General features: G+C 42.9%; 1 protein-coding gene across 3 annotated transcripts in view; it reads right to left on the bottom strand.

Annotated features, from left to right (window-relative positions):
- Nucleotides 1-696: 696 nt before the first annotated feature.
- Nucleotides 697-27,481, bottom strand: part of LOC127619620 (retinoic acid receptor beta-like) — a 271,989-nt gene continuing 245,204 nt past the window's right edge. For 2 of the 3 annotated variants that reach the window (XM_052092531.1, XM_052092532.1), the window contains exons 5-8: nt 26,341-26,517; nt 5,444-5,648; nt 3,280-3,438; nt 697-918 (exon numbers count right to left, since the gene is read on the bottom strand). In XM_052092531.1, coding sequence (XP_051948491.1) covers nt 698-918; nt 3,280-3,438; nt 5,444-5,648; nt 26,341-26,517 — 762 coding nt within the window. In that variant the 3' untranslated portion in view covers nt 697. Of the gene's footprint in view, nt 919-3,279; nt 3,439-5,443; nt 5,649-26,336; nt 26,518-27,481 lie in introns of all 3 variants that reach the window. The other variant, XM_052092533.1, reaches the window with a different exon arrangement.

Here is a 27,481-nt window from a genome sequence, read left to right as displayed (position 1 = left end):
GCATGGTGATTTTACACAAGTGTAACAGTTAAATTGACCTGGTTGTTTTAGAAGCAAGCTTTTCAGTAGCTGGTCAACTAAATAAAGTGAAGCTTTCAAGAAGAATATAGAGTTAACGCAACAAAACGTACCATCCTCCATCGTGGACTCCAACAATGCTGTGGCCGAGTCCAGGGCACTCTCCCTCCCATTGCCATAGATAGTGTCCATTTGGTCGAACCACTTCCACTTTCTTCTGTTTGAACCACTCCGTCAGTTGTGGTCCTTGATGGTTCTGTAGTCACGTTTAATATTTTTTTTTTTACTTTTCCCTACACTGTTGGTGGGCCCGGTGGTAGCTGTGTGCGGCCTTTTATTGACTACGGTGTGGTTTTGCGCACAGCCATTTATTTTTACAATTCAAAAGTCGTGTGAACAAATTATACTGCTATCGCTGTTGCTAACATTAAAACTAGCGTGTTGATGTCCCATCTCGCAAATCCAGTGACACCGGTAGTGACAATTCTCTCTGACCAATCAGTGATCTGCAGGATTTTGACGACGCATTTAGTATCGGCTCGGCTCGCTTGGAAACTTGACCGAGGTGGTACTAAAAAAAGTACCAGGTACTATCCACAGTGGAAAACCCCCAAAAAGGGAGCGGAGTCGAGTCGAGCTGTACTGTGCAGTGGAAAAGCCCCATTAGGTTCCGCCCAGTCTAGGGTTTCTCACTGAAGGAACCGGACAAAGAATCATCTTTGTGCTCCGGTGAGGGGGCCGAGGTTTTGGGCTCTGTGGAACCGCACATGGTCTTATCCGAGCTGCCCCGCTCTGTGGAGTTCTGCCCGTCCTGACCCTCAGAGTTCTCCAGCATCTCCTGGATCAGAGGAGGCATGGATCCAGGGATCTCCATCTTCAAAGAGATTACACGCTCGGCACCTGCAGGAAACAGATTCACTGTGTGTAACTGAGTGCCATTCATTCAACTGTAAGAGACTTATTCTAAAGAGATGGTATCATTTGTTTCCCCATGACTTACAACTGATAAAATCAACAGCATACTGAACATGATTACATATTTTTTGTTTTTGGCAGCATTCTGAGTAAACTCTAGAGACTGTTGTGCGTGAAAATCCCAGGAGATCAGCTGTTACAGAAATACTGAAACCAGCCCGTCTGACACCAACAATCATGCCACGGTCCAAATCACTGAGATCACATTTTTTCCCCATTCTGATGGTTGATGTGAACATTAACTGAAGCTAACCCGTATCTGCATAATTTTATGCATTGCACTGCTGCCACACAATTGGCTGATTAGATAATCGCATGGATATGTAGGTGTACAAGTGTTCCTAATAGAATGCTCAGTGAGTGTATATCTAATAATCAAACTATAAAGATTATATCAATAATTTCAGTAGTTCTTTTTTGCAATAGATTACTTTTTTATTGTTTTTATAATATGATTTTTTATATTTAATTGTTAATTGCTAACCTAATGCGCTTTTCACATGTACTCTCTTTTTTATTATTGGATCTTGAATAATTACTTTAAAAGCTTGAAACAATGTTTATTTAAACACATGAAGGCTACATTGTTTTTATTTAATTTGTTAATATTAATATTAAACTTTATTAATATTAATGCTTTGATTGCTTTCAATAGCATATTTGGTTTTTTATTTATTTATTTTTCAGTGGTTGGGGTGCTGTGGGGATATCCACTGGTATAGGGTCATTAGTAACACATGATATGGAATAGTGTCACTATATAATTTGCGCTTCCATAAACCATATATATATTTTTTTTTCATTTTTCTATAATCTAATATCACATGATATCTATTTCTTTGTTTTTTACAAGACCTAATCTAATCGTACAGAAGAATCACATAAAATTGTATTTTTTTGCTTTATGAAACAATATAAAAAATAAAATGCTTCATGGATTTTCTGATAAAATGCAGATTTTTTCTTTGTCTCTGCATGCCTTGTTCAACCCTGTTTTGCTGTGATATTTCCCACTTTTAAAATGATTTCTGACATCACATATGAGGGAGTGACAAAAATTAAACAAACAAAGTGTTTTATAAACAGACAAAGTTTTTATTTTAGTCTATATGAGTATTTCTCTTATGATCATTTTTAACAGAAAGTACTTTGTTCTTGAAACAAAGCACAAGAATAATGTCTGTATAATCATTTGTGCCCAAAGACTTGCTTGTTAAGGCTGTTATTAGCCATTTTTACACTGGCCTTCAAACCCATAACATTTTGAATTTAACAGGGAGAGAATGCCCTGGGTTATTAATAAGTGATTAATATTATAAAAATGTACAGTTACTTATTGAAATGATAAGTATATGAATTCCAAACTGACTGTGACAGGGTTGAAATAATGCAAGGGTTATTAGGCTTAGGGTAGGTAATGATAAATATCTATTTATACCTTATAAGCCTGTAAACACATAGTTACAGAAATAATATTGTTCTGGATATAATGTGGTCTTGTGCACCAATATTTGCTGATATTAGCTAAGACATGTTCACATTAACCATCTACCCTGTAGAGTTCAACCCGAAACATTTGAAATGCAACAGGGTTGGCACAAAGCATATTTTAATTTAATTTAATTAATTTAATTTAATTTGACCAATTGTCACACATTATACATACATTTCTGCATATACATGGTGAAATTATTTATTTTTCACATATCCCAGCTAAGCTGGGGTCAGAGTGCAGGGTCAGCCATGATACGGCGCCCCTGGAGCAGATAGGTTCAAGGGCCTTGCTCAAGGGACCAACAGTGGTGTCTTGGTGGTGTTGGGGCTTGAACCCACGACCTTCTGATCAGTAACCCAGAGCCTTAACCGCTGAGCCACCACTGCCACCACTGCCTTTAAAAGAGAAATGCCACAGATTTGTCTTTTTCAAATATAATGTGTGAAACAGAGATACTAACTATCGTTACCTATGAATATCATGAGTTTAAAAATTCCAAACTTACTATGATGGTGATATCACATATTTAGGATTGGGGGTCATAGTTTAGGAATCAGCCATTGACAAACCCATAATTGTTGACCAGTAGTCTGAATATTTGGGGGATCTGTGCCCCAATGGTTGTCACGGTCCTGATACTTTGGATTTGAGGTGGGACATTGTGATTTATTGAAACTTCAGAATAAACTTAAAAAAAAAAAAATCTTAATATCATTTTTATCAAGTTTTAATTTGAATGATTAATCAGAATGACCAATTAACCTCCTTCTAGAGTCATTGTTCATTCTGACCTTTAGCACTGATGCTGCGTAGGTCTGTGATTTTCATGAGGGTTTTGGGGAACATATGTGGTTTACTAGGTCGCCGCTTCCTCACGTATATCTTCAGCACCTCTAACAGGGGCTCCTGCAACTGATCCACTTTTGAGGGCTCTTCAAGATCCTGACGATCTATGGAGAGAGAAAGAGAGCAAATGATCTGAGACATGATCGATTAATAAAATATCAAAAGCAATCTGTCCCTCAGAGTGCTCCTGAACAGAATATGAATCCTGTTTTATGATGCAGTAACTCTCATGATCACACAAAGTTTGTGTTTCTATTAAAATCATGGAATACTGCTTACTGCAAACTATAGAAAATATACAATTTGAGAAAACCTTTCTCAGTATGCAACCTTAAAACTTTTAAACATAAGTATGCTGCATTGCTGTCACATGCCATTAAATATGATTGTACCAATGTCTATCATATCAGAAATAAAAATATTATTTAGCATTTTGTGTTTTTTCTCAAAATGTAACGCTTTGCAAATGTCTTAACTTTTGTCAGTCCAATCAAATAATGAAAGAGCAAAAAACATTTCTATGCTTATAGGTGTCAGTATGTAGTCCAAAACCATGCTCATATCAGCCAATGAAATACAACCCCAATTCTGAAAAAGTTGCGACAGTGTGAAAAATGGTAATAAAAAAGGAGTGATTGTAGATTATATTCACCCATTGCTATGTTGGTCACAACTTCACATAATATGATGTTTTCCTTGAATTTCATTGTTTTTTCAAATGTACAGTCATTTCAAATCAGATTATTGCAACACACTCCAAAAAAGTTGAGACAGGGGCAATTTAAGACTAATAACAATTTGATGAGTTGAAATAACAAGGCGATGTGAAACAGGAGATGTTAAACAGGTGAGGCAATCAGGTCAAAGTATATAAAGAGCCTCCAAAAACAGCCTAGTCCTTCAAGAGCAAGGATTGTTCAAGACTTGTCAATTTGCCAACAGATGCTTCAGCAAGTAATCCAGCACTTTCAGAACAATGTTCACCAAAGACAAATTGGAAGGATTTTGGGCATTTCACCCTCTACAGTGCACAATATAGTTAAAAGATTTAAGGAATATGTGAAATCTTGGTGTGTAAAGGGCAAGACAAAAAGCATTTCTGAATCAAGTAATCTCCAATTCTTCAGACGTCACAGCCTTAAAAAACATCATTCATCTGTAATGCATATCATGAACATGGGATTGGTATAACTTTACTAAACCTTTGTTAGTCAACACCACTCACCGCTGCATCCACAGATGTAAGTTAAGACTTTACTATGTAAAGCAGAAGTCATACATCAACACTGTCCAGAATCGCTGCTGAATTCTCTAGGCTCGATCTCATCTTAGATGCAAAGTAGAACAATGGACGTTTTTGAAAAACAAAGTCGTAATGTTCTTCCTTCAAAGAGGAACAGGACCATCCAAGCTGTTATTAGCATCAGTTTGAAAAGTGTCTGTATGGGCCAGGGGTGTGTTCAGTGCCCATTTCATGGGTAACTCGCACATCTGTGAGAGCATGATGAATGCTGACAGATATCTTTTCCAGGGACATACCTGCATTTTCCAGCAGGACTACTTCAAACCACATAGTGCCTGGATTAAATGTGCATGGCTGTGTAAACAGAGATTGCGGAGAGTGCTAGATTGGCCTGCCTGCAGTTCTGACCCGTCTCCAATTGAGAATGTGTGGCGCATTATTAAGGGCATTAAAATTGCAACAAAGACCTCATACAATTGTGCAGTTAAAGACCTACATAATGGATGAATAGGTGAAAATTCCACCTTTTTCAGTGCCTTAATTCTTAATAAGTGTTAGAATTTTTTTTTGATGTTTTACATTGGTAAACAGTCGACTGTCCCAACATTTTTGGAGCGTGTTCCAATCACCTGATTTGAAATGACTATACATTTAAAAAATAAAATGGCGAAATTCACAGTTTAAAGCATCATATAATGTGTAGCTGTAGAGCTTTCAATATAGTAAACGGTGATTATAACTCATTTTTGTTTTTATTAGCGTTTTTCCTACTGTCCCAACTTTCAGAATTGGGGTTGAAATGAAAGATTGCTTTAATATAAAAAATTTTTACAGTCATAAATGTGTTTGTAGTGTGTGTTTTCCACCTCCAGAAACGAGGCAGATGGCGGAGAGCAGTCCCGTCTCCGTATCATCCATCTCGATGGGCAGGAGTTGGTTGGCGAAGGTGAAAACTAGATCCGTGAGCGGACCAAAGCCGGCATTGTGCATCTGTGTACGGTTAAGCGTAAGACCGTCTGAAAACGTCATCGTGTCCTGGTCAGGGGTATAACGTGTGCAGATACGCAGGATCTACACACACACACACACACACACACACACACACACACACATGTTGTGTTTCCATGTTTTATGGGGACTTTCCATAGACATAATGGTTTTTATACTGTACAAACTTTATATTCTATCCCCTAAACCTAACCCTACCCCTAAACCTAACCCTCACAGAAAACTTTCTGCATTTTTACATTTTCAAAAAACATAATTTAGTATGATTTATAAGCTGTTTTCCTCATGGGGACCGACAAAATGTCCCCACAAGGTCAAACATTTCGGGTTTTACTATCCTTATGGGGACATTTGGTCCCCACAAAGTGATAAATACACGCTCACACACACACACACACACACACACACACACACACACACACTCATGTTGGTATACCTATCATTATGAGGACTTTCCATAGACATAATGATTTTTACACTGTACAAACTATAGATTCTATCCCCTAAACCTAACACAACCCATACACCTAACACAACCACTAAATCTAACACAACCCATAAACCTAACACAACCCATAAACCTAACCCTAACAAAAAACTTTTCAATAAAACATCATTTAATATGTTTTTTAAGCTATTTAAATTATGGGGACACTAGAAATGTCCTCATAAACCACATTTATAGCATAATACCCTTGTAATTACCAGTTTGTAAACTAAAAAAATGTCCATGTAAACCACATAAACATGCCCACACCCACACCCCCCACCCACACACACACACACACACAAAGCATCAACTTTCTGGACCAAAAGAACCAATAAATTCAGAGTGAGCACTACAGATCAGATTCACTTCTCTGTCCAACATGACGACCAAATGATTTGGCAAAAACTGACCCCAGATCAGCATTAGGATACCTTTCTGAGATGGAAAGCAACCATGAGTTTGTTCTACTCATTCTTTATTAATACTATTTGCACATTTTAGTATTAAATTTAAGTCAACAAATAGGGTCGGATTGGCCATCGGGAGCAGCATAATTTTTCCCAGTATGCTGCTAGCAGGCCGATGTGTGCGTGTTGTGTGTATGGTTTCTATAGTGTTCGTCTGTGGGTTGTGTTTAACAGTAACTGACAGTACTGTCTTGAAGATGAAACCGAATAAAACATGACTGCAGCCAACAGCAGTCACACACAGACACACACACAAAGTGAGAGAGACAGCGTTTGATCCTCTTCAACACAAATTCTACAACACAACATAACGGTAATCACAAGAGACACTGACCTGTGGAGATGGACACAGGTGTGTGTCTGTGAGTGAAAGACAAAATGTTTAAGACCTTACTGCCATTAAAGGGGTCATATTATAATTTTGTTTTGATTTTTATCCCCTGAAGTCCTTCTAATGTTAGTCAAGGTAACTTGCACCATGATTTTTTCAGGGCAGTACATGACATGCTGATTATAAATGTAATCACATTAATTGCATATATCAATATTTGCTGATTAACTTGAGTGAGGCCCCCAAATAAATATAATTCAGTATATATAATTTATAATAATTCAAATAATGTAAAATATATATTAGGGCTGTGAATCCATAATTTTTTTTTTTTAACTAACTAATTGCACAGTTTGCTGTGACTGGTACATGATACATTACAACAAACATTAAAAAAATATATACAAAATATTTACTTTCTACTTTGTCTCAAAGAACTTGAAAGAAATTGGTTAGTCATCATTTATTTGAATTATTTAAATATGTACAGGTTAAAAGCCTCTGCCAGGAACAACTTCAGACACCTTTCTCCCATTGTGTGAAGTTTCAGGAAGAACAAAAAACAAACATAACAAAAAACAGATTTTGCATTAACGTATTAAATAAAAACGATTAATCACAGATATTAATGCATTCAATTTTACCGTCCCTAATATATATATATATATATATATGTGACAGGGTGGAGGGTGGTACCAGGTCGTGATTCTACACGTACGGCCCCTTATCAGACTAATCAAGCCTCCGAGAGGGATAAAGGCAGACTGCGGATGGTGGTGCGACAGAGAGAGCGTTTACAGGCAGCTGTCTGACACCTTTGTGTGTTTGTGTATTTGGTTCAGTTTTATATTAAAACTGTTGTTTATATCATCAAGCCGGTTCTCGCCTCCTCCTTTCCATAACTCCCTTTACACTGGTACCAAAATCCGGGAAGGAGGAGGAATACGTTGTAGTGGAGTTCTTGCCGCTACCATCCACCCCAACGGAGCAGGCGTGGCCATCTGCCATGGGACGGAGGAGCCCGGCCACCTGGAAGTGGAGGAACGGCCGCCGACTGTGAGTGGAGAAGGGGCTCCTATCCGACTGCCTTGAGTGGTCAGTGCCGCTGCCATGGGCGGGGGGAGACCCCTACCAGCTGCTAAACGAGTCGTGGTTAAGAGAGGACCGCAGATAGCGAGTGGGGAGGGGATCCTGGCCGACTGCCTAGAGAGGGAGAACCGCTGCCAGGGGTGGGGGAGACCCCTTCTGTTCCCCCGGTGACAGTGCGGAGGGTGGGGCTGGGTCGTACATCTACACCAAAGTATAAATAAATATTTATACTTTGGGCCCAATTTGGACATTTACAATTAGGGGTGTACTCACTTTTGTTGCCAGCAGTTTAGACATTAATGGCTGTGTGTTGAGTTATTTTGAGGGGACAGCTAATTTACACTGTTATACAAGCTGTACACTCACTACTTTACATTGCAGCAAAATGTCATTTCTTCAGTGTTGTCACATGAAAAGATATAATCAAATATTTACTAAAATGTGAGGGGTATACTGTATATGCTGTATAAGGAATAATTGATGATGGGCCATTGATTTATTTCAAATGAATACACACCTGAGGTGGTAAGATCGTCACAATGCGCAGCGGAGTGCATTTGTTTTCAATAATTCAATGGGCCGGAGTAAATTATTCTGCTTGTGCCATCGTTACCACACCTTAATACATATTTTAGGATTTTATCCAAAGACATTTTCTGATTTTCGTCCCTAAAACACTCTTGTGAGTGGAACTACTTTCTTCCGCCATGGATTCAGCATCTTGCTTTGATACAGTCCGAGCCTTCCTTGCTAGTTCGAAAACACAACTTTAGAATTAACACCGGAGGATAGTGAGGCTTGCGCTGCTTTACTGGAGCACTTACTGGAGTAATGAGGTAGTGTCTCCATTGTTGTACAGCTTTTCTATTGCTAAACGTCCCTGAGGGAAGGAAAAAGACATTGTGTCGATGTAGTGACACTAGGGGTCTCCCTTGAGAGCCTTGTTTACCTCTTATCTTTGAGAAAAGGCCAATGAGAATTGGCGAACAGTTTTTGCATGCCCCTCCCCCAGACATACAGGTATAAAAGGAGGGAAGCGTGTGTCTGTTCAGACAGGTTTTGAGCTGAGGAGCCGTGAGTAAGGTCCCGGTCATTTCAGCGGCTTACAATGTTGTAGCAAGAGGGACACAATGTCTCGATCCCATCAACAGGGAACGGTGGTTACGACAGTAACCGAGACGTTCCCCTTCTGTCACTCACTCGACATTGTGTCGATGTAGTGACACTAGGAGTCCCTATCTAAAAATTGTACAATACTGAACCGTGTTATGTGGACTGCTGATGCAGGTGCAAGCAAGCTGCTGCGTGCGAAAATAGCAGGTGCATCAGACTGCACGTAACCTTCCCCAACACCCCAAAAGACAACATATAGTTCCCCACATCCCTGAGGGAGGGAAGCGACATATCTAGCAAGGCAGCAGGCCGCACCAGCCACGGCCTTTTCTCTCTCTATGTTTTCTCTCCATAGAGTGATAGATGCGGCTGGGTCCGTGACTTGTGGCCTTGACTGGGGGAGTAGAGCGCACGTCTTCACCTCAGGGGAGGGGAAAGGCGCTATGTGCAAGTGATACACCCGGCCAGCTGTACCGTATTACCGAATTCGACATGTTGTTTCGAACTGTAAAATCTTGCGACGGTATTGGGCATTGCCCAGCCCGCCGCTCTGCAGATCTCTGCTAGAGAGGTGCCATTGGCCAGTCCCCATGAGGATGCCACACTCCTTGTAGAGTGTGCTTGAACCCACAAAGGGGCGGGCATGGCCTGGGTCTGGTAGGCCAATGCAATGGTTGCCTGGTAGAGGGAGCTCTGGCTTGAGTGTTCGTGTCTACGACGGCTGGTGGTAGAACTTCTGCATTTAGAACTTCTGCATCCTGTCCAAGGGCCAGACATGGAGGTTCCAGAGGTCTGGGCGCAGATGCCAGAGGTTGCCCTGTCCCTGAGAAAGAAGGTCCTTCCTCAGGGGAATTTGCCAGATAGCTGCTGTCGCGAGGTGCGTGAGATCCGAGAATCAAGTCTGAGTGGGCCAGTAGGGGAGAATGACTTGTTCCTCATCCTCCCTGACATAGCACAGGACTTGTACAAGTAGGCTCACTGGGAAAAATGCAGATTTGCGCAGCCCCCGGGGCCAGCTGTGTGCCAGCGTGTCTATGCCAAGGGGGACTTCTATCAGAGAGTACCAGAGCAGGCAGTGGGTGGAATCTCGGGAAGCAAACAGTTCTACCTGTGCTCTGCCGAACCGAGCCCAAATCAGCTGGACCACCTGAGGGTGGAGTCTCCACTCTCCGCTAAGCATTACCTGACCTGACAGCGCATCTGCTGTGTCGCGTGCAGCGACCTCAGCCATTGCTGACTCCAAAGGAGGAGATGGCGGCGAGTTGCGACATGCGATGAGAGCGAACGCTGTATATATATATATATATATATATATATATATATATATATATATATATATATATTTACACACACAATCCCAGTGTATACAGTTGAAGTCATAAGTTTACATTCACTTAGGTTGAAGTCATTAAAACTAATTATTTAATCACTCCACAGAATTAATATTAGCAAACTATAGTTTGGTCAAGTCATTTAGGACATCTGCTTTGTGGATGACATGAGTAATTTTTCCAACATTTGTTTACAGACAGACTGTTTCACTTTTAATTGAGTATATCATAATTCCAGTGGCTCAGAAGTTTACATACACTAAGTTTACTGTGCCATTAAGCAGCTTGGAAAATTCCAGAAAATTATGTAAATCCTTTAGACAATTAACCAATTAGCTTCTGATAGGAGGGGTACTGAATTAGAGGTGTTCCTGTGGATGTATTTTAAGGACAACCTTCAAACTCTTTGCCTCTTTACTTGACATCATGGGAAAATCAAAAGAAATCAGCCAAGACCACAGAAAAAAAATGTGGACCTCCACAAGTCTGGTTCATCCTTGGGAGCAACTTCAAAACCACTAAAGGTACCATGTTCATCTGTACAAACAATAGTATGCAAGTATAAACACCATGGGATCATGCAGCCATCATACCGATCAGGAAGGAGACGCATTCTGTCTCCTAGAGATGAATGTAATTTGGTGCAAAAAAGTTCAAATAAATCCCAGAAAAACAGCAAAGGATCTTGTGAAGATGCCAGAGGAAACAGGTAGACAAGTATCTATATCCACAGTAAAACAAGTCCTATATCGACATAACCTGAAAGGCTGCTCAGCAAGGAAGAAGCCACTGCTCCAAAGCCACCATAAAAAAAGCCAGACTATAGTTTGCAAGTGCACATGGGGACAAAGATCTTACTTTGTGGAGAAATGTCCTCTGGTCTAATCAAACAAAAATGTAACTGTTTGGCCATAATGACCATTGTTATTTGGATGAAAAAGGGTGCAATTTGCAAGCCGAAGATCACAATCCCAACCATGAACAGTGGTGGTGGCGGCGTAGTGGGCTAAAGCACATAACTGTTAATCAGAAGGTTACTGGTTCGATCCCCACAGCCACCACCATTGTGTCCTTGAGCAAGGCACTTAACTCCAAGTTGCTCCGGGGGGATTGTCCCTGTAATAAGTGCACTGTAAGTCGCTTTGGATAAAAGCGTCTGCCAAATGCATAAATGTAAATGTAAATGTAAGCATGGGGGTGGCAGCATCATGTTGTGGGGGTACTTTGATACAGGAGGCACTGGTGCACTTCACAAACTTCTTCAGTTAACATACACCTTAGCCAAATACATTTAAACTCAGTGTTTCACAATTCCTGACATATAATCGTAGAAAACGTTCACTGTCTTAGGTCAGTTAGGATCACTACTTTATTTAAAAAATGTCAAATTTCAGAATAATAATAGAGACAATGATTTCAACTTTTATTCCCTTCATCACATTCCCAGTGGGTCAGAAGTTTACACACAGTTTGTTAGTATTTGGTAGCATTGCCTATAAATTGTTTAACTTGGGACAAACCTTTTGGGTAGCCTTCCACAAGCTTCTCACAATAAGTTGCTGGAATTTTGGCCCATTCCTCCAGATAGAACTGATTTAGAATTGTCAGGTTTGTAGGCCTCCTTGCTCGCACATGCTTTTTCAGTTCTGCCCACACATTTTCTATCATAATGAGGTCAGGGCTTTGTGATGGCCACTCCAATACCTTGACTTTGTTGTCCTTAAGCCATTTTGCCACAACTTTGGCATATTCTATTGTGGAGACCCATTTGCGACTGAACTTCATGGCTTGAGATGTTGCTTCAATATATCCACATAATTTTCCTTCCTCATAATGCCATCTACACCATGTTCCAAATTATTATGCACATGCCATTTTTGTTTGTTTTTCTGAAACAGTCAGTATGATTAAGGATTTTATTTTATCGTCAACAATTATTTTACAATGTGGATATTATGACAGGTGAATGAACTGATAATGTCAACAATTGAATTGATATTTTGAAAAAAAAAATTTGTTCCAAATAATTACGCTAATTGCACTTTGAAAACATTCAATGGGTTATAATGAACTCAAAACAGAAATCTGTCATATGTGCTTCATGGAAAGATCTTTTTTCAAAAAATAAACACAATTTAAAACAAAAAACTTTTTACAGTTCAAGTTACATATTAATATATGAACCCTTCTTTGAGATGACTTCACAGTTGGTTGGGACTCCTGCATGTATCCCTACATGGAATTCATCTTCTAATTAATAAAAAAATATATAATAATGTTCAGTGTTGATATCATTCAGTTTTAAAACTAAACCTAAAACACCTACAGCACAATAGATTACAATAGCCAGGGCAATTAGCTTATTCTGATGATGAGTAAATATTGACCAGGCGAGGTTTTGTTTATTCAGTTGCCATGACAACTAGGTTTGCGCATATGCACCTTCCAAGGACTTCTGAGAACAGAGCGCAAAATTTAGTTGTTGTTGTACCTTAATTTACCTTATTCTGATGACTTGCACTGAATGGAATCAGACAGTTTTGCCTAATCCGGGCAGTAGTATCGCAATTTCGCGCTCTGTTCTCAGAAGTCCTTGAAAGGTGCATATGCGCAAGCCTAGTTGTCATTGCAACTGAATAAAAAAAACCTCGCCTGGTCAATATTTACACGTCAAGTGCAAGTCAGACAGAAACTAAAAGGAGGAAAGACATTATATTGATTTTTATTAAAATTTAACGAAAGTACATTTAAATTTTGTGCGATCTACCAGCATTGCCTTTGCGATCGACTGGTAGATCGCGATTGACGTATTGGGCACCCCTGCTCTAATCCATTGAAAATTGTAAGTCCATATATAGTTTCTGCCAATATTTCATTTGAGGATGCCAGTATTGCCTCCCAGAGCTGTAGGTATACTGGCACCCACCCTCATAGATCTTCTCAATATATCAATTGTTTTCATGCCTTTTGCAAGACATTGCACTATTTCACACTTTTCATCTTCAGAAAGTCTTTCTTCCTCCCCATATTGCATGAGAACTGTGACTTGCTTAATGTGGAACAACCTCTTTAAGTAGGTTTCCCTTTAACTAAGATCACCTGGTAAACTAATTAACTAACCAGTCTGAGATTGCTACCAGTTATCTTAAAACATGAGAAATAAAATGTCTCGCGTTACTTAAGTCTAACCCCTGAAAAAGAGGAACGAGATGCTGTGCTGACTGACCAGCTGTGAATATGTGTGCAACACATCAATGAAATTGACTAGAATTTATAGCCTCTGCTGATGACATCATCAGGATGCGTTGGTACCAGGGGCTATAAATAGATGCACCACAGGTGCATCGTCAGGTCTTTGTCTGAAGAGCAGTCCTGGGGCATCCTCAGTGCAGCAATGAAGCGCAGCATCTCGTTCTGCTTTTTCAGGGAACAGGGGTTACAGTTAAGTAACCCAAGACGTTCCCTATCAAAAGCAGATTTAGTGCTTTGGGAACAAGAATACCCACAAAGCCACACTGTGGATGTCTGGATGCCTTACGGTTGTGTAGTTGTGCTCACAAGAGCGTGAGAGGTCTCAGACATGAGCTTGTGATGTTGACTCAAGGACGTAAGAGCCCGGAGTGGCATGAACATCCAAACTATAAAATCTTATGAATGTATGCAGAGATGACCAGCCTGCCGCATTACAAACATAATGCAGAGGGACACCTCTAGCCAAAGCTTTAGAGGAAGCGACCCCCTAGAATGAGCCCTGATACCTACTGGTGAAGCTTGACCGCGCCTCAAAGGCCAGGGCAATAGCATCCCTCACCCAATGTGATATTGTTTGTTTGGTGGTGGTCGCCCCCCTGTTACGGCCCCCATGGCAAACTAATAGTTGCCCTGACTTAAGCCACTGGCTAGTGTGGTGTACGTAAGCCTGAAGGGAAAGGACTGGACACAGTCCGTGAACTTTCTCCTGATCCGGCGTTGTAAATGGCGGGGAACAGAAGGCTTCAAGAGTGACCGGATGATAATAAGAAAAACCATCTTGAGAGTCAGAAGTTTATCAGACGCTGACTCTAGAGGTTCAAAGGGGGTCTCAACCAGACCCACAAGGACTATCGCTAAGTCCCATGAAGGGATCCTGGTCCAAACAGGAGGTCTTAATCACATGGCTCCACGAACGAAGCGAGTGAGCAGAGGATGTTTCCCCAATGGCATCCCGTCAATCAAACTCGCTGAGCGATTCTAGCCTCGAAGGTCTAAAATCGAACGCAATCCCCCATCTTTCTTGGGAACCAGGGAGTACATCATCACCTGACTCTCTCTCTGGAATGGAATGTTCTATGGCCCCTTTGATCAAGAGATTTTGCAGTTTTTTCCATAGTAGACATGCTTGTTCCGGTTTCATGGCAGTGGGAACCACGGCGTTGTAACGCAGAGGACGGCGAACAAATTGAATTCTGTAGCCTTTTTCTACTGTTCTTAGGACCCACATAGAAACACCCGGCAGTAGCTTCCAAGCTGCCAGGTTCTCTGAGATGGGTATCAATTTTGACACTTCCTTTTGAGGGGATGTCGAGTGTTCCATGTCCTGGACTATGGCAGGAAGCAACGGAACAACCAACATTACGCTGGAAACCACTAACTCTTGCTTTGGAGGCTGCTGAGGGTGACGAGCCAGTCCCCAGTCTTTACGAGGGGGAGCGCGATTCGCCACACTTTGTTTCTGAGCCTCCCTTCTAGAAGGACCGGGGCGGGGCTGGGTGGCCAGCCGCCCCTCCCCCTGAGTGCAGCGAGGAAGTAATTGCCCGAAGGCTTCCTCATGACTCTTCGCCTCCAGAAACCTGGTGATGACTGTGTTCATCGAGTCACCAAACAAGCCAGAAAGTGAAACCGGTGTATCGAGAAGGAATACTTCGTCCTTATTGCTGATGCCCGAAAGGTTCAACCATAAGTGTCTCTCCGTGCTGACCAAAGCAGCCATCGACCAGCTAATGGCACGAGAAGTCTGTTTGGTCGCCCGGAGAGACAGATCTGTGGCTTGACAGCTCTGAAAAAGCCACTTCGTCGACCGTACTGCCCGCACTCAGGTCCTTCAACAGGTCAGCCTGGTATGCCTGTAAAACTGCCATAGTGTGTAGGGCAGCACCAGCCTGACCTGCGGCCTGATAAGCTTTCCCCGCGAGCGTAGAGGTGGTCCTGCATGGCTTTGTGGGAAGAATAGGGCTCTTTAGTGATGATGCCGAGCCAGGCGATAAATAACCTGTGAGTGTCTCTTCCACCTGCGGCATCATGGAATACTCCTGTGCCTCAGCACCCACGATGGTCGAATATGTCGACGTTGAGGGCACAAAGACATGGGACGTATACGGTTTCCGCCATGAACGAGAAAGCTCGTCATGGAGGTCTTCAAAGAAAGGAAGGGACTGATTTGGCATTCCCTTCCCCTGGCCACCAGACAGAAATCTGTCCTCTAGCTTAGAGCGTTTCGGGGTCTTTTGTTCGTGTGGCAAGTCTAACTGTAGTCTGGCCACTGCACGAGTAACCACCTCGAGTAGTTCCTCAGCCACTTTACTATCGTACGAGGAACGCTCAGAGGTGGGTAGCTCCGCAGACTGAAGAGATTCAATGTCCCCCTCATGAACCGAAGAGGCGCCGGGGTGCGCTTCAAGATCATGAGAAGGTCCGGCTGGATCTGGAGAGAGAGCGAGCGATAGGGATGGACCCATCTCTCGCTCCTTAGCCAGATCCATATGAGAACCCCCGATGGAAGGGTGGGCGCTGGCTCTCGGAAGTAAGCGAGATGAGTACAAAGCATTTTGACTGAGAACAGCTCGCAATGCTCGCACCAGCCCCGCCCCAACGTAAGAGCAGCATGCTTTTCCCCCAAACAAACAAAACAAAACTGGTGTGTGTCCGTTTCAGCCATATGGCATAAACACGGGAACACACACCGCTTGCCTTCTTTATTGCTAATTTAAAGAAAGAGAAAGGTTTTTGCACACTGCCTAACAATTCTAACTCCTAACAGAGGAAAGTAGAAGGTTTTGACAGGGTTGAGAAGCACAACACACACAGAACAGTCTGAAGACAAAGACCTGACGATGCACCTGTGGCGCATCTATTGGCGCATCCTGATGATGTCATCGGCAGAGGCTATAAATTCTAGTCAATTTCATTGATGTGTTGCACACATATTCACAGCTGGTCACTCCTACAAGACGTTCCCCAAAGTGCTAAATCAGCGCAGCATCAAAGTGTAGCTTTTGATAGGGAACATATGAACAGTTTCTTTGAAAAAAATAAAACCTGAATGTTTATTTTAACAAAATCCTGCTGATTTGCTACTTGCATAATAATTTGAAACATGGTGTTAAATCATTGTCCCCCACTTGCAATCTGTAGTCTGGCTTTTTATGGTGGTTTTGGAGCAGTAGCTTCTTCCTTGCTGAGCAGCCTTTCAGGTTATGTCGATATAGGACTTGTTTTACTGTGGATATAAATACTGGTCTACCTGTTTCCTCCAGCATCTTCAGAAGGTCCTTTGCTGTTTTTCTGGGATTGATTTGCGCTTTCTGCACAAACTACGTTCATATCTAGGAGACAGAATGTGTCTCCTTCCCGATCATAATGTTGGCTGCATGGTCCTATGGTGTTTATACTATCCTTTGTTCAGATGAATGTGGTGCCTTTAGGCATTTTGAAATTGCTCTCAAGGAGGAACCAGACTTGTGGAGGTCCACAATTTTTTCATGAGGTCTTGGCAGGTTTTATTTTATTTGCCCATGATGTCAAGTATAGAGGCACTGAGTTTGAAGGTAGGCCTTAAAAATCATCCACATGTACACCTCCAATTCAGTACACCTCCTATCAGAAGCTAATTGGCTAACTGCCTTGACCGATGAAAGATCATCTTCTGGAATTTTCCAAGCTGCTTAAAGGTACAGTAAATTAGTATATGTAAACTTCTGACTGACTGAAATTGTGTATAGTCGATTAAAAGAGAAACAATCTGTAAACAAATTCAGAAAAAATTACTTATGTCATGCACAAAGTAGCATACGACACGACTTGCCAAAACTATAATTTGCTAATATGAAATCTGTGGAGTGGTTAAAAAATGAGGGTTAATGACTTCAACTATATATAAGGGCTGTCAATCGATTTCAATTTTTTATCGAATTAATTACACGGTGTCCTGATTAATTAATTGCAATTAATCACATTTAATCGCATATACAAATATTTACTAAGAAAGCCCCTCATATAACAATAATTCAATATATAATGATGAAATAATTATACATAGTTATCTTTAAATATTTAAAAATTATATATATATATATAATATAATAATCACTCCCAAGGGGAAGACACCATGGAGACCACACCCCACCCAGAGAGGGGGGGGGGAGGGGGGGGGGGGGTCAGTGGAAATATGTCACAAGGTCTTGTCGACTCTTTTTCATCTGAAGTATGTCACGTGGAGAAGTCCCATGCTAGGTCCTACCCAACGGGGGAGGAGTTTCTACAAACATGGTGACTGGGGCAGAGGGGCCTCTGACCAAGGAAGATGCAGTTTACCAACAGGGAAATGTTTTAGTGGAAGATACTTACCTGTTCATTCCTGCCAAGACACGGGACAAAACCGGCTCAACCCGGAGATTGTAGAAACTCGCAAAGGTGTTGGGTGTTGCCCAGCCCGCTGCTCTGCAAATGTCTTTTAGAGGAGCGACTGGTCAGGGCCCAGGAGGCCACCACACTCCTGGTAGAATGGGCTTGTAGCCCTGCGGGAGGTGGCTCGTGCTGGGCATGATATGCCATAGCTATGGCGTCAATGATCCAGCTTCCTTTCCGCTGTCCATCAAAACAGACAAAGAGCTGCTCAGAGACTCTGAAGTTCTGCATGCATCCAAATAGATGCGTAAAGCATGCATTGGACACAGCAACGTCAAGACTGTGTCTGCCTTCTCCTGGGGCAGCGCTTACAGGTTCACAACCTGATCCCTGAATGGGGTCGTGGGAACCTTGGGCACAAGATCCTCCTAAGATGTACCCCTGGGTGTACCCCGGGCCCAAATATGCCTCATACGCATACTATGGCAAGGGTCTCGCACATGAAAACAATTGTTTTTTTCTCTACTATGACAAGACACTTTATTTTGTGGGATCATATCTCCCAATCAAAATGTCGTAGAGACACGGGGGCGGGCTCATTTCACTCGGGCAACCAATCAGTCTTTAAGTATCACTTGGAAATGGCATAGCCATGCCCTAGCAACCATTTACTGCACCCTAGTAACCACCCCCATAGACTTCCATTCAAAATCAGACATTTCGGACAATCAGGTGTCTCACAAACCGTTACAAATTTACTTTTGTGCCTGAAGCAATTACTTTATGTAACAAACATTATTGACTATTTTATTTATTTATTTATTTGTTTTTATTTGTTATTAATATTATTTTTTCTTTATATATTTCATGTATTTAGATTTTTTGTTTGCACGTGTATTCAATGTTGTCTGTATATGTGAAGCACCATGACAGTCTGAATGAACTGCCCCATGGGGATTAATAAAGCTCTAAATGTAAAATGGCACAGATGGATATCTTCAGAACAGAATATCATAGACACTTGGGGATTTACATTTACATTTATGCATTTGGCAGACACTTTTATCCAAAGCAAATTACAGTGCACTTATTACTGAGACAATTCCCCTGGAGCAACCTGAAGTTAAGCGCCTTGCTCAAGGACACAATGGTGGTGGCTGTGGGGATCGAACCAGCAACCTTTTGATTACTAGTTATGTGCATTGGCCCACTATGCCACCACCACTCCTGTGGGATTGGCTCTTTTGAGTCAGGTTAGTAAGCAACCAATAAGAAACACTCTGTTCACTGCCTAGCCAAGCCCCAGCAAACAAGTAACAAATCAAATATCTCTTCACCAGAACATTGTTGATGCTTTTGTGTTGACTTATTTCACTCAGGAAAGCAAGAAGACTTGTTAAGTATCGACTTGGTAACTGCCTAGAAACCATATGGGGTTACCCTAGCAACCAAGTAACAAATTACATATCTCTGCACCAGAAAAATATAGAGATTTCTGGTTGATTTATATCACTCAGGTTGGAAAGAGTTTTAATAAGTATCACCCTGGTAACTGCTAAGCAACCAGATGGGGTTACCCTAGAAACCAAGTAACAATTCACATATCTCTGCACCAGAACATTGTAGAGACTTCTGTGTTGACTTATGTCTCTCAGGATGGCAACTAGCCTTGTTAAGTATCACCCTGGTAAATGCCTAGCAACCAGATGGGGTTAACCTAGCAACCAAGTAACAAATTACATATCCCTGCACCAGAACATGGTAGAGACTTCTTGGTTGATGTATTTAACTCAGGTTGTAAAGGAGGCTTGATAAGGATCACCCTGGTAACTGCTTAGCAACCAGATGGGGTTACCCTAACAACCAAGTAATAAAAAACATGTCTCTGCACAAAAACATCGTAGATACTTCAGGTTGACTTATTTCACTCAGGATAGCAAGGAGCCTCATTAAATATCACTCTGGTAACTGCATAGCAACCACATGGGGTTACCCTAAAAAGCAACTAACAAATAACAAATGTCTGCACCAGAACATGGTAGAGACTTCCAAGTTGACTTATTTAACTCAGGATGGCAAGGAGCCTTAATAAGAATCACCCTGGTAACTGCTTAGTAACCAGATGATGTTATTCTAGCAACCAAGTAACAAATAAAATATCCCTGCACCAGAACATGGTAGAGACTTCTGGGTTGACTTATTTCACTCAGGAATGGAAAGGAGGCTTGATAAGGATCACCCTGGTAACTGTTTAGCAACCATCTGGGGTTACCCTAGCAACCAATTAACAAATCATATATCTCTGCACCAGAAAATTGTAGAGAGTTCCAGGTTGACTTATTTCACTCAGGATAGTAAGGAGCCTCAAAAGTACCACTCTGGTAACTGCCTAGCATCCAGATGCGGTTACCCTAGCAACCAAGTAACAAATCACATATCTCTACACCAGAAAATCATAGAGTCTTCCGGGTTGACCTATTTCACTCAGAATATCAAGGAGCCTCATAAAGTATCACTCTGGTAACTCCCTATAGTTATCATATGGGGTCACCTTAGCAAAAAAGTATCAAATCACATGTCTCTGACCAGAATATCATAGTTCCGGTTTCATTAATTTGACTGAGGGTAGCAAGGAGCCTTTTGAGTATCACCTTGGTAACTTCCTAGCCACCAAATTATCGATCAGTCGATCAATCTATCATCTATCTATCTATCTGATCAGATCTTATAATTTAAATTTTGAACTTTTAAAATTACTACTTAAATTTCGAACTACTTCAAACTAAAAACCTTCAAACTTCAAGCTTTTACAACTACGTCAAACTTTCAGGCTAGGCTTTCTTATGCAACCTAAAGTTTGTCCACAAACTTTGCAATCTAGTTATTATTATTCTTCCGAGACTAAAAAATCGGTCTAACTCCTCCTAGAGCTTTTAAGCTACATGTTCATGCACTAAACTCGGCACAGACCTTCAGACTGGTCAGACTCGGATTTCTTTATCTTTTCTAACTGGTTGGACTTCCGATATTCCCGTAACGGACTTCCGAACAGGACTAATTTTCCATTGACCCCCATTTAAGGTGTGAAAACTTTTTCTTGTAATAACTCCTTTAGAGGATTCATTATACGTCCTATCACTCCACCACTTATACTTTCTATTTATCACTCCATCACTCTCTTTTCTATCTTTACATCAATCTTTTTATTCTTTCTTTCACTCTATCACTTTAACACCCTAGCAACTACATACAACCTAGAAAAATCCCATTGACTGCCATTAAAAAAAGCTTTGATGATATCTCCTTATCAGAACGTCCCACAGACATGAGAGCATTCAGTCTTCAAGTATCATCATGGAAACAACTTAGCCACGCCCTAGCAACCATTTAGAGCACCTTAGCAACCTAACCCCATTGACTTGCATTAAAATAGCTTAGAAGGTTATCTCAGGATCAGAATGTTGTAGAGACTTCATTGTTGGATTGAATGACACAGAACAAAAAGCAGCCTTCTTGGTATCACACAGGCAACTGCTTAGCAACCAGATGGGGTTACCCTTGCAACCAAGTAAAAAATAACACATCTCTGCACCAGAACATCGTAGAGAGTTCCGTGATGGCTTATTATACTTGGGATGGAATTGAAGCTTGATAAGTATCACCCTGGTAACTGCTTAGCAACCAAATGGGCTTACCCTAGCAGCCACATAAAAAATGTAATATCTCTGCACCAGAACATCGTAAAGACTTCTGGTTTCATTCATTAGACTCAGGGTAGCAAGGATCCTTTTGAGTATCACCTTGGTAACTGTCTAGCAACCAAGTAACAAGTAACATATCTCTTAACCAGAACATCATAGAGACTTTTAGGTTGGAAAATTTGACAGGCTAATAAGGAGCCTTGTTAGTATCATGTTTGCAAGGACCTTTGATGTCTCATAATATGACCCCTTCAAATGTGTAATTAATGCTGTTTTCCATTCAAAGTTGGATGTGGGAAATTCTTGATCTCTTTAGCTTCTTAACAAGGAAGAAATGTTGACACTTGGCAAAGAAAATTGGCAGTGCAAGCATTTGTTTTCTTTCCAGGTGTAAGATTATCAACAGAAAGGATAACTTCCAATGGATAATTTGATAAACAGGTTTTATTATGATAATGTAATGTAGGAGGTTTTACTTGATGCAAATGTTGGTGCGGTATCCTTATGAGGACTCTCCATAGACGTTTTTATACTGTATTTGTTAGGGTTACCTTGTCTTCTTTTACCGTTGCCCCTTTGGTTTCCATTTTTGTCCCTTGTTTAGCTCCACTGTCTCACTAGTCTATTGTCTATTGTCATCATCACTGCCATTTTGTTCATTGTTCTCACCTGTGTATCATTTGTAATCATCCTGTCCTTGTGTATTTATATCCTGGTTTTTGGTTCAATCCTTGTCTTTCATTGAATGTTTGTGAATGTAGTTAGCCTGGTCTGTGTTCCCTGCCCGAGTTCTCTGTTCTTGTTTATTTCACCATTGAGGGTTTTTCTTTGTATTTTGTTAGTAATAAAGTAAGCTGCATTTGGATCCTCAACCTTCGTCTGCCTTCATTGCCTTACATTCGTGACAGAACGACAGACCATAAACATGGATCCAGTGGTGTTACGAGCAAGCTGCAAACTGCTTAGCCTCATGCAGGGAAACCGTCCGGTGGAGGACTACACCTGCGATTTCCTCGCAACTGCGGGTGCCACTGACTTCCCTGACTCCGACCTGGTGGCGTTTTTTCGGGCCAACCTGAGTTGTGCGCTCCGGGCACGGTTGCCATCGACGACGCGCGGCTGGACGCTCCACGACTTCATTGAGGAGACTCTGCAGGTCTGCGTTTCGCCCGTGGTTCGTCCCTTCACGCCTGCCTTGGTCAGTGAGCCAGCACGGTCCTCTTCGTCTGCCCGGAGGAGAAGACAGGCTTCCGCCTCCCGCCCCACGCATATCACTGTGAGCGAACCAGTGCCCACGCATATCACTGTGAGCGAGCCAGAGCCCACGCATGTCACGGTGAGTGAGCCTGTAGCCTCCGATGTCAGTGAACCAGTGCCTGTAGCCTCCGATGTCAGTGAACCAGTGCCTGTAGCCTCCGATGTCAGTGAACCAGTGCCTGTAGACTCCGATGTCAGTGAACCAGTGCCTGTCATCCCAGATGTCAGTGAACCAATGCCTGTCGCCTCAGAGGTCAGTGAGCCAGCGCGGCCCTCTTCGTCTGCCCGGAGGAGGGATAGAAGACGGGCTTCCGCCTTCCGGTCCTCGCCTGCCCCGGTCTGCAAGCCAGAGCCCTCGTCAGCTACGGTCAGCAAGCCAGAGCCCTCGTCAGCTACGGTCAGCGAGCCAGAGCCCTCGCCTGCCCCGGTCTGCGAACCAGAGCCCGCGTCAGCTACGGTCAGCGAGCCAGAGCCCTCGCCTGCCCCGGTCTGCGAGCCAGAGCCCTCGTCAGCCACGGTCAGCGAACCCAAGCCAGCGCATACCACGTCACCCAGCGAGACCCTGTCGCCTCAGAGGTCAGTGAGCCAGCGCCTGTAGCCTCGACCGTCCCTGAGCCAGCGCCTGTAGCCTCGACCGTCCCTGAGCCAGCGCCTGTAGCCTCGACCGTCCCTGAGCCAGCGCCTGTAGCCTCGACCGTCCCTGAGCCAGCGCCAGCAGCCAGGACCACCCAAGAGCCAGCGCCAATGGTCGTGCCCGTCCTAGAGCCTGCGCCCCTCGAGTCTCCCGAGCTTTCCAGAGCTCCGCCTTCCGAGCCTTCCGAGCTTTCCAGAGCTCCGCCTTCTGAGCTTTCCAGAGCTCCACCTTCCGAGCCTCCCGAGCTTTCCAGAGCTCCGCCTTCTGAGCTTTCCAGAGCTCCGCCTCCCGAGCTTCTAGAGCTCCGCCTTCCGAGCCTCCCGAGCTTTCCAGAGCTCCGCCTTCCGAGCTTTCCAGAGCTTCACCTCTCGAGCCTCCCAGGGCTCCGCCTCGCAAGCCTCCCAGGGCTCCGCCCCTCAAGCCTCTCGAGCCTTCCAGGGCTCCGCCTCTCAAGCCTCTCGAGCCTTCCAGGGCTCCGCCTCTCAAGTCTCCCGAGCCACCCAGGGCTCCTCCTCCCAAGCCTCCTAGGGCTCCGCCTTCCAGGGCTCCACCTCTCAAGCCTTCCTGGGCTCCGCCCCTCCAGCCTCACGAGCCTTCCAGGGCTCCGCCTCTCAAGACTCCCGAGCCACCCAGGGCTCCTCCTCCCAAGCCTTCTAGGGCTCCGCCTCCCAGGGCTCCGTCTCTCGAGTCTGCCAGGGCTCCTCCTCCCGAGATTCCCAGGGCTCTGCCTCCTGAGCCTCCCTCAGCTGAGCCTTCCTCGGCTCCGTCTCCTGAGCCTTCCTCAGCTCCATCTCCTGAGCCTTCCTCAGCTCCGTCCTCAGAGCCTTCCAGGCCTCCGCCTCTAGAGCCTCCTATGGCGCCACCTCCATTGGCCCCGCCGTCAGAGCCTTCCAGGTCACCGCCTCTAGGGCCTCCTCCCAGGGCCCCTGACCCTGTTCCTGACCTGTGGCCTCCTCCCAGGGCCCCTGACCCTGTTCCTGACCTGTGGCCTCCTCCCAGGCCACCTGACCCGGCCCCTATCCTGTGGCCTCCTCCCAGGCCCCCTGACCCAGTTCCCGTCCTGTGGCCTCCTTCCAGGCCTACTGACCCGGCCCCTGTCCTGTGGCCTCCTCCCGGGCCCCCCGACACAGTCCCTGTCCTGTGGCCTCCTCCCAGGCCTCCTGAACCTGCCCCTGTCCAGTGGCCTCTTCCCCGGTCCCCCAGACCTATCCTTGCCCTGTGGCCAGCCCCCAGACCACCTGAACCTGTCCTTGTACTGTGGCCAGCTCCCAGGCCTCCTGAACCGGTCCTTGCCCTGTGGCCAGCTCCCAGGCCTCCCAAACCGATCCTTGCCCTGTGGCCAGCCCCCAGACCACCTGAACCTGTCCTTGCCCTCTGTGCCCCCTTGGACTTCCTGCCTGCCCTCTGTGCCCCCCTGGACCTCTTGTCTGCCCCTCGTTGCCCCCTGGACTGTCTGTCTGCCCCTCGTTGCCCCCTGGACTGTCTGTCTGCCCCTCGTTGCCCCCCTTGGTCTGTCTGCCCACCACAAGCTTCCCCCCCAGTCAATGGACATTTGTTCTTCCTGTTTTTTGTTTTGTCACTGTTGATCGTCTGGAATCCGATCCTTGAGGGGGGACTATGTTAGGGTTACCTTGTCTTGTTTTACCGTTGCCCCTTTGGTTTCTATTTTTGTCCCTTGTTTAGCTCCACTGTCTCACTAGTCTATTGTTTAAAAGAACTACACTTCCCAGTATCCACCTGTCATCATCACTGCCATTTTGTTCATTGTTCTCACCTGTGTATCATTTGTAATCATCCTGTCCTTGTGTATTTATATCCTGGTTTTTGGTTCAGTCCTTGTCTTTCGTTGAATGTTTGTGAATGTAGTTAGCCTGGTCTGTGTTCCCTGCCCGAGTTCTCTGTTCTTGTTTATTTCCCCATTGAGGGTTTTTCTTTGTATTTTGTTAGTAATAAAGTAAGCTGCATTTGGATCCTCAACCTTCGTCTGCCTTCATTGAATTACATTCGTGACAGTATTAACCTGTTGATGCGCAATCCCCCGCATGCAGTAGTGACGTCACTCTGATTACTTTTAATATATAATTTACTTTCTATAAATGTAATTAATGTTAACAAATTATACATCTTTTCAAAGGTGTAAGGGTTCAACATTGATATCCGATCTAATTTAGTTATTTGTGGCAGGAGTACAAATGAAAACCTGCAATATCAAAACGGGACTTCATACCCTTATTATGAAAACGCGATCGCCAGATGAATCCAGTTCAACACACTTGGGTCAATCGTCCATGACAAGAGTTAATTGACAAACATTCAATTGAACTTTTTGTCCATAAAAGTGATAAATCTGAGAAATATTGATATATTCTCCATTGTTTACATGAGATCTCGCCTGAAAGAATGACCCTTCGTCATCGTTCTTCAACAAACTGCAATCTGAGCAGCATTCATGTTGTAAAACTGTATATTATCTTATATATTACAAAATTATACTTTCTCCAAAGTCTATATTTAAAAATGAGGCGTAGTTTTATTCATAATAGCCAAGCAGTGTAGTCAGATTTTGTGTCATCTTAATTTTACTCTGTACGCATAGTTTACTATGTTCTTTAAGTAATTTAAATTATGGGGACACTAGAAATGTCCTCATAAACCACATTCACAATACCCTTGTAATTACCAGTTTATAACCAAAATAAATCCTCAGAACCCCCCCGCCACCAGACACACAAACACTCACCAATATGTCGAGGCAGGCAGCTTTGAGCAGTGTGATCTGATCAGCCATGGTGAGTCCGGTGAAACCAGGAACTCGTTTGGCAAACTCCACGATTTTAATAATGCACTTAGTGGCCAGTTCACTGAACTTATCCCACAGACCCAGATCCAAACGAATGCGGTGATCCGCACTGGAGTTCTGCACATACACACACACACAAACAGTGTAAAATTGAAATATTTTGTATACACATGCAGCATTTCAAAACAAAAGCCACTTAAGGAAACATAAACATAATTGCTTTACAATCACAGTATATGATATTTAAGACCTTGTGCTTGCATTTTTCTTTTTGTCCAAACAAGACATATGTATGAATATGAGGGCATTAATGAGATAATTGGCAGCACAATGGCTATATTCAAAATAAAATAGCTGCATAATGCTTGTAGCATGGTGTTCAATATATACTGCCTACTATTAATAGCAAATAGTTTGTGAAATTTTGTGTCAAAATGTCTTTTCTTTTGGAGGTCCAACCAAATAATGAGTCAAGAAAGAGATGTTAAAAACCGTAGTCGGTATTACTTGCAGTTCATTCATCACATTGGAAATGGAAGGTCAAAAACAGCACCAAAGAGAAGAGGGGCACAAAAGGGCAAAGGTATATTTGATTGGATAGATCGCTTAAGAGAAAAAAGTGCCCCAGTAATACAGTAGTTGTCTAGTGATACCCTTGACTTATAGATAGACTTATGCCTCACAAGCAGCTCATGTTAATGCTAATATTTTTCAGGAGTTTACATTAAACATTCCATATGAGCACTAAAACACTTTCTTTCTTTCTATCTATATGCAGTTCTACCACTTATTTCATTCATTTATTTGTCTCGCTTATTTATCTAAGATTTATAAAAAAAAGGTTAACAAAACTCTAAAAAGAGCATTTAAGTGTTGGACCCCATTGACTTGCATTGTATGGATAAAAACACCTAATATCTCCTTCAGAATATTTTAGTTTGAGTTCCGCAGAAGAAAGTAAGTCATACAGGTTTGAGATGGCATAAGGGTGAGTAAAAGAGAATTATAATTTGGGTGAAAGATTACTTTTAATGGTCCTGACAATGTCACTAATACAAAAATTAATAATTTTTCTTCTTTT

The sequence above is a fragment of the Xyrauchen texanus genome, chromosome 26 (genome assembly GCF_025860055.1).
Source record: "Xyrauchen texanus isolate HMW12.3.18 chromosome 26, RBS_HiC_50CHRs, whole genome shotgun sequence".
NCBI classification, from domain to species: Eukaryota; Metazoa; Chordata; class Actinopteri; order Cypriniformes; family Catostomidae; genus Xyrauchen; species Xyrauchen texanus.
Note: the sequence above shows the minus strand (reverse complement) of the source record. Positions and strands in the feature narration are given on the sequence as shown.